The sequence below is a fragment of the Elaeis guineensis genome, chromosome 10 (assembly GCF_000442705.2).
Source record: "Elaeis guineensis isolate ETL-2024a chromosome 10, EG11, whole genome shotgun sequence".
Taxonomy (NCBI): Eukaryota; Viridiplantae; Streptophyta; class Magnoliopsida; order Arecales; family Arecaceae; genus Elaeis; species Elaeis guineensis.
In genome coordinates, this window is record NC_026002.2 from 8,686,529 (window position 1) to 8,694,149 (window position 7,621).

The following is a 7,621-nucleotide window of genomic DNA, read 5'->3' on the forward strand; positions in this document are numbered from 1 at the left end:
AACGAAAATATCTCTGGTCATTTTAAGATCAGATGTCTTTTTTTATTAGGTATAAACTATGGCTTCAACTGGACATCCCCAAATATACATATATTTCAAATTAAGTTTTCTACTAGTTCAGAACTCCCAAGGAGTCATTTGAACTATCTTAGTAGAGATCTTATTTAATATATATCTGGTTGTCTTTATAATTTTACACTACAAAAAATAGACAGGATAGGATAACTTATTATAGCCCGAACTATTTTTTTAAGCATTTAATTCTTCCTTTAGGTATATTATTTTGACCTAGTGTGCCTAGCTTTACATGTTATGGTACAATATTCCATTTGTTTAGGAATTTTGCTAATGATCTAGATTTTTTTTCCATCTTTATATATCTACAGTAATATTCACCATCTCTGTCCCATTTGATCGCTTTAATTACTTTCTTGATTTCCTCTTTATCTTCATTTTGAATTTCTTTAAGGCATCAAAAATATCAACCTTATCAAACAAAAGGTATAAATATATATATTGAGAATAGTCATCGATGAAATACTTTTCATCTATTAGATAAGAAAAAAAAAATCTATATACATTATTATGAATAATTTTTAAAGTTCTTTCGCTCTTACCATTTTTCTTAAATGTGTGTGTCAGTTTTGTCTTTATGCGCTCAATATAGATCATAAAATTAGTAAAATTCAATGATCATAAGATCTCATCCTTCATGAACCTATTGAGCATTTTTTCGGAGATACATCCTAGTCTTCGATGCTATAATATAGAGGATTTTTCATTAATTCTCTCTTTTATTGACAACAAAAGAGTTTACAATAGAGATGAAAATAGATTGAATATATTTGTTAAGATTTATTTTAGTATTTGAATCTATCTAGATATGGATAGAAATTCAAATATTCAACTAATATTCATATATATTAATATATATCCATCAAAGAAAAATGGATATAGATATGAATAGACAACTATCTGACCTATATCTGAATATCTAATTCTATTTATAATTTTATTTAATTATATATAGCACTCATAAAATTTTATAAGAAATAAATGGGTATATTAACATGCTATTGTTAACTTGATTTATCATCCACTTAGTAAATACATTTGATTTTATGTCATAAAGTTTAATTATTTGAATTATATTCATATTTATATTCATACTTCTAATATTCGATTAATATCCATATCCATTTAAAATAATTATGGATTTGAATTTTTGCATCCGACTAACATCCGCATTTGTATCTATACTTGTTAAATAAAATAAATATACATGTGGATATTTTAGTATCCGATCCGATTTCAGTCCTAGTTTGTAAAGAAACATTGATTGATGAAATAATTTAAGGAAAGTTTGTATAGACCATCATATAGCAAAGAATATCCAACAATTATAAAATATTTTTAAAATCAAATTTAGAGTTTGTAAAAGAAACATGAAAATCAATTTTGTCTAAAGTAAGAACAGAAACTAAAATTTTGGAAAAAAAAGAGAGTAAAAGATCCTATCTAAATCCAAGATAAATCTAGAATCCAAAACTATTATATAATATTCAACTATCTTAACATGTGAACATACTTGATTTTCAGCGATAATAAGTTATTTATTTTTAGTTAGAGGCATTCTTGATAGAAAGCAAGTTGTCGACAACGTGCACAAATGCACTGGAATCAATCCATCAGGTAGAATTTACAATATTCACTAAATTAGATTCAAAACATGCATAAGAGCAAATAGAACCTTCCTTTCTAACCAATTTTCATACTTTATATAATTTTTTTATTGTAGAAAAAGCATTTGATAACTTTATTCCTAGCTGTATTCGATAATAGTGCTAATACTTTCATCCATTTTACTTTGGATGAAACTTTTTCTTTACCTACTCTTTCATTGACTTGTATTTTCTATCAAAAAAAAAAACACTAACTTGCATTGAGGGTATCATGGGAAATCTTAAAAATAGCAATACATAAAAAAAAGAGAAGTGAGAATAAATTGGACTAAAAAGCATTAGATATGAAACTTTCATTTCATTTAAGTATATTGAAATATCCCAAATCTCTATATTATGCTTGTGGATACTATTTTTGCATGCATATCTCACAAGATTAATCTCATTATTAGGGTACTGGCTTTTGTCTTATCAAAGCTTATAAATTACTATTCTATGATGTCCAAAAACTAATATATTTTGTCATATGAAAAGATGAATTTGCTAATCCATCTAGTTACATTAGATTTTATTAGAAGCAAATTAAGGCAGTTGGAATGCTCACATTTTTCAAAAAAAATTTTCTCTTCTAATGTATTTTATCCATTTATGATGAAAAATTATCCACTCGAAAACATCAAATCAAGATTAGCATATTCTAATATGAGTGTTATTCTTTCTTTTTATTTCAAAAAATTTGATCTATGAAGAAATTTTTTTTATGATATTAATAATAATTATAAAAAATAATATTATATATAATATATACTAATATTATTATTAAATAATAAAATTAATAATAATTAAATTTTATTTAAAATAAATTAATTTTTTATATTTTATTTTAATAAATATATTATCCATCGAAGGATTTGATGCAGTCCAATTGCATCGATACGGAGGTCTCTCGAAACCATGTTGTCACTCTATCCCTTCTAAAACAAAAATTTTGAAAAAATAAACAATGATTTGACTAAAATGACCTCAATGCAATTTCGATTATGTTTTTGCTTTCCTTGTCCGGCAAAGCATGGTGAACCCACTTCCACGCCAAAAATATGCTCGCCGCGTTTAGCTAGCAGTCAATGGTAATCACTGAAGTCCAAGAATTTCACCGCTGCCACGGGGACCCACGAAGTTGATGCAAGCCTGGCAGCTGCACGCTCCGCGTGGACCACTGTTCTCTGCTCCGTCAAGAACAGCAGGCTCGCAAAAGATCTTTCTTTTATTTAAGATTAAGACGGCGCTAGAAACTTGTATTTCCACGTGTCGTCCTTACAATTCACCACGTGTCCACGTCGCACGAGTCGTTTGCCTGGACTCGTCTCGAACCTTCGCCACTCCTCTCGCGCTTCCTTCTCCTCCAACCTGATTCCCCTCCCTCTCCACGATAAAGCCCCGACGAACGAATCAAGAGAGGAACCCCAGGCCAATTTCAAACCCTTGCTCTTTCGGCGTTCTTCTCTGGTGCTCTTGGTGTGTGGAGAGTTCGGCGATCGCCCAAGAGGAGAAAGATGTGGATCCGGCCGCCGTATGGGAAGGGCGTGGACGTGGAATCGGGCCCCCGGCCGCTGTACCCAATGATGTTGGAGAGCCCAGAGCTCCGGTGGGCGTTCATCAGGAAGATCTACGCCATCCTGACCGTCCAGATGCTGCTCACTGTCGCTGTCGCTGCCGTCGTCGTCACTGTTCGCCCAATCTCCCACTTCTTTGTCTCCTCTGGCGCCGGCCTCGGCCTCTACATCTTTCTTATCATTCTCCCCTTCATTGGTACTCCCCTTCTTTTCTTTTTCTTCTTTGTAGAATCGTATGGGTTTATAGATTTTTTTTTTCTCGATTTTCTTGAAAATTTCTGGCATATACCTGGAGGATATCTATCTTGTCTTTGGGTTGATGACTTCGAAGTTATTTTTGAGCGTATTTTTTAACTCTCCCTTTGAAAAGAATCTCATTTTCTCATAAAAATCCAGTGTTTCGCATGCTTTCTTAAACTTTGGCTCCTATTCTTGTAAATTAAGGATTTTTCGGAATTTCTTGTACTATCAATATGCTATACTTGTTCTCTTATCTTGAAAATGAAAATTTTACGGCTTTAAAGTGATTTTTTTGGGGTTTTTTTCGGCTCTCATTGTTCTCAAAAGAAATCCAATTCTCCCATGCTTTCTTAAATTCTACCTTCTTTTCCTGTAACTTCGCGAGTATTCGCGCTTTCTCTGAGGAATTAACATGATATTCTTTAATTCTTGATATCCTGGCTTCGAACGATATGTTTAGGTTTTTTTTTAAACTGTTTATTTGGTTTTGGTTTATTTTCTTCTAAAATTTTTGACTTCTTCCAGTATCTAAATCTCTAATCTATCTTATTTTTGTTCCAGTGTTATGCCCTCTGTATTACTACCATCAGACGCACCCGGTGAATTATCTACTCCTTGGAATTTTTACAGTGTCTCTTAGCTTTGCAGTTGGATTGACGTGCGCCTTCACAAGTGGTAAGATTCTTTTCTAGTGTTTCCTTTCCTTTGGAAAACTTTACAAGAAAAGAAGTGATTCTTTTCTTTCTTATATGTTTGCAACAAGAAACTCCTACCTGATCCCATTGTTTAGCCGAACGCATGGTTGGTAGACCATACTAACTGTAGCAATTGAACTAGAACTAATTCTTTTCTTTTCTATATGTTTTCAATAAGAAACTTTTACCTGATGCCATTCTTTAGCTGAAAGCATGGTTGGTAGATTATACTAACTGTAGCAATTGAACTAGAAGGATGTTACCTTATCTTATTATCCCTATGGAGTGGAAAATGTTAGTCTAAACCCTTGTTTAGGGACAACCAAGGGACTTGATTTGTGTTTTCGGATATTGACAGATGCAAGTACCGTGAGCATTTGTACTTGTTTGGTTGTTAATATAGGAGAAAAATGACGCAATGTGAAAGTTGATAGTTTTATGGGACAAGTGAGGGCATAATCTTTGAGCTAATCCTGTTTAGTTTATAGCTGTAACATGAGGATCAAAATTTGGGAAGGAATTAGATCTGTCACAAACTTCTAGTCCTAGGAAAGATTATCATGTTTTCAGGGTTTTGAAAGATGTTCTTTTTCTTTGTATTTAGATCTTAAATGGTGTTTGATAATGGATTTTGGGCATCTCCACTCCCCCTCCCTCCCTCTTTTTTTTTTTTCCTCTTTTAAGGAGAAAAGGAGGAAGGAAAACCCTTTTCCTTAATTCACAAAAAAGGAGATATTACAAAGACATGGTCAACATGGTATCAGAAACTGGTCTGTAATGTGAAAGAATGGAAACATGTAGAAAATAAGTAGAATATTCTTAAATCAGACACTGTCATAATCAATCTGTTTATGAACTGGTGTTTCACAAGATTTTACCTTTTCGTTTGTCTGAGTAGTAGTATCAATGTTTCTTTCATGGCATCTTTGCGGCAATGTTTTATGCTTGTGATCTCATTGAGAGACATCACAAAAGATGGACCATTGATGCTGGTGTTGATAACTCCAGACTACAATCTGAGGACCATTCAAATAAAAGTGCTTCGAAGAGGTATTGTTGTGAGCTTGACGTGATTTTGAACAATTTTGAGGCCTTTCAATGGATGCATGTGTATTTTTGATAACTTCTAGTGTGGTGCAAATGATAATCGTAAATCGTGCATTTAGTCCTAACCAGAACAGCTGTCTTCTATGTGGTTATATTCCACAATTTGGATCTTATAATTCCCAGATGGCATGTTATTCAATTATCATCTGGTTTAGTTGTCCATATGATATAAAACTTCTTGTTTTCTTATAGAAGCATAAGGATTTGCAACCTGGCTGGTACTGCCCATAATTTGGAAAACTAAGGATCTTTAATTGGTACAACAGGGAAGGTTATACTTGAGTCTGTTATCCTTACGTCGGTGGTGGTGGTGAGTCTCACTTTGTACACCTTTTGGGCGGCGAGGAGAGGCCATGACTTTAGCTTCCTGGGGCCTTTCCTGTTCGCTGCAGTGATGATCCTGATCGTATTTGCCCTCATCCAGGTAACTGGACCATTTTCCATTTGTCAAAAAAACTTAATTCCATGATTTCTTCGGAAATTTGCTTTGGGTTTCAGTTAAAAGATCCTGATTCATTTCCTTTGCTTCCTCAGATCCTGTTTCCACTTGGGAGGATCTCAGTCATGATCTATGGAGGACTCGCTGCGATTATCTTCTGCGGATACATCATCTATGATACTGATAACTTGATAAAACGCTACTCCTATGACGAATATATTTTTGCTGCTGTTGCTCTGTACATCGACATCATCAACCTTTTCCTTTCTTTGCTCACTCTTTTCAGAGCGGCTGAAGCTTAAAGCAGGGATGCGACACGTGTTTTTACTCCACATCAAAATTGTATAACTCTAGTATCATGTGCATAGAGCCTTCTTTTCTCCACCCAAAAAAAAAAAAAAAAAAAAAGGTTTGATGCAATCTTGTTGGTGTAAATTACATCATGGCCCTGCATTTTATTGTGGATCGGAAGAATTCTATGTTTCTTCTGCAAATCAATATTCCCTGCTTGGCTATAATTAAGTTTGCAAACATCCGGATGGAATTTTCTGGGGGACAACGTTAAACAACCTTGAATTTGCCTATTTCGCCCTTGGTCTTGCAGATTTTCGGCTAGCGGGTGGGACCCTCCGAGTCTGGACGTAGTGGATCGCATTTCGGCATGGATACCTGTTCCCGCTTCACCTTTTTGTAAGGTCTTGTCCTTGACGGTGGGGCGTCCTATTAAAATATGAGCATTTCAACGCATCTGTATCCTTCTGTCTCTGTCTGTGGAGTCCTTTTTCAAAATAATTCAAAAAAAAAATTTAAATATTAAAATATATCAAAATAAAATTTATTTATTAAATTAATGTAAAAAAAAAAACGTCATTTTGAATGACGTTTTTTCTCTTTTCACGTCACCCCACATTTTCATGGTGGCATCGTCTTAAAAAAAAAAAAAAAAAAAAAAAAAAAAAGAAACGTCATTTGGAATGGCGTCTTTAAAAATGGCAAATGGCGTCTTTAAAAATACCATTTTGAATGGCGTTTTTAAAAACGTCAAAATGACGTTTTCAAAATTTTTCACAAAAAAAAAAAAAAAATTGTGAAAAAAATGAAAAAATTAGTTTTTTAAAATTTAAAATTAATTAATAAATTAAAATTATAATTTTGATTGAAATTAAAAATATAAAGATTTGAATTTGTAATTCATTAAAAAAATTAATTTAGAATTTTTATTAAAAATATTTTTTAAAAATGTCAAAAAAAAAAATAAGAAATAAAAAGAAAATTATCATAGAAAATTAAAAAAAGAGAAAGAAATATGAAAGAAATAAAAATATAAAATTTAATTAAAAAATATCATTCGAAATACTTGTCCTAAAAAATTTTAAAAAATTTATAAATTTTAAAATTTTTAAAAAATCAAAAAAAAAGAATTATAATGTAAAAATTTTAAAAAATAAAATTTTAAAGATTAATTGAAATTAAAATATTATTGTAAATTACTTTCTCAAATTAAAAATAATTAATTTAAAAAAGATTCAAAAAAATTTGAAAAATAGGCTAAATTTTTTTTATAAAAATATAAAGAATTGAAAAAAAATAGAAATTATAATTGTAATTGAATAACAAATTTTATAATTTTTAATTTTAAGAAATAAGAATTATAATTGTAAATGAAATTAAAAATTATATTTTAAATAACTAAATTAATTTAAATATAAATTTTTAAAAAATATTATAAATAAAAGAAAAAAAATACGTAATAGAATATCAAAAAGATAAAAAAAAAACTAAAATTAAAATTTAAAATTATAAAAATTATAAATTAGATTAGAAAAAATATATCATAAAAGAATA

General features: G+C 31.0%; 1 protein-coding gene across 1 annotated transcript; it reads left to right on the top strand.

Annotated features, from left to right (window-relative positions):
* The first annotated feature begins 3,093 nt into the window (after positions 1-3,093).
* LOC140852082 (protein LIFEGUARD 2-like) lies at positions 3,094-6,294 on the top strand. Its single transcript, XM_073244848.1, has 4 exons — positions 3,094-3,491; positions 4,097-4,210; positions 5,604-5,761; positions 5,872-6,294. Exons 1-4 carry the CDS (start codon positions 3,236-3,238, stop codon positions 6,076-6,078), a joined length of 735 nt encoding a protein of 244 aa, XP_073100949.1. The 5' UTR covers positions 3,094-3,235; the 3' UTR covers positions 6,079-6,294.
* Positions 6,295-7,621: the final 1,327 nt, after the last annotated feature.

Excerpts from the sequence above, each read along its gene's own strand:
- LOC140852082 (XM_073244848.1), top strand. The coding sequence starts at position 3,236 with ATGTGGATCCGGCCGCCGTATGGGAAGGGCGTGGACGTGGAATCGGGC. Across the intron at positions 4,211-5,603 it reads GACGTGCGCCTTCACAAGTG|GGAAGGTTATACTTGAGTCT; the intron begins GTAAGATTCTTT and ends TTGGTACAACAG. Across the intron at positions 5,762-5,871 it reads TCGTATTTGCCCTCATCCAG|ATCCTGTTTCCACTTGGGAG; the intron begins GTAACTGGACCA and ends TTGCTTCCTCAG.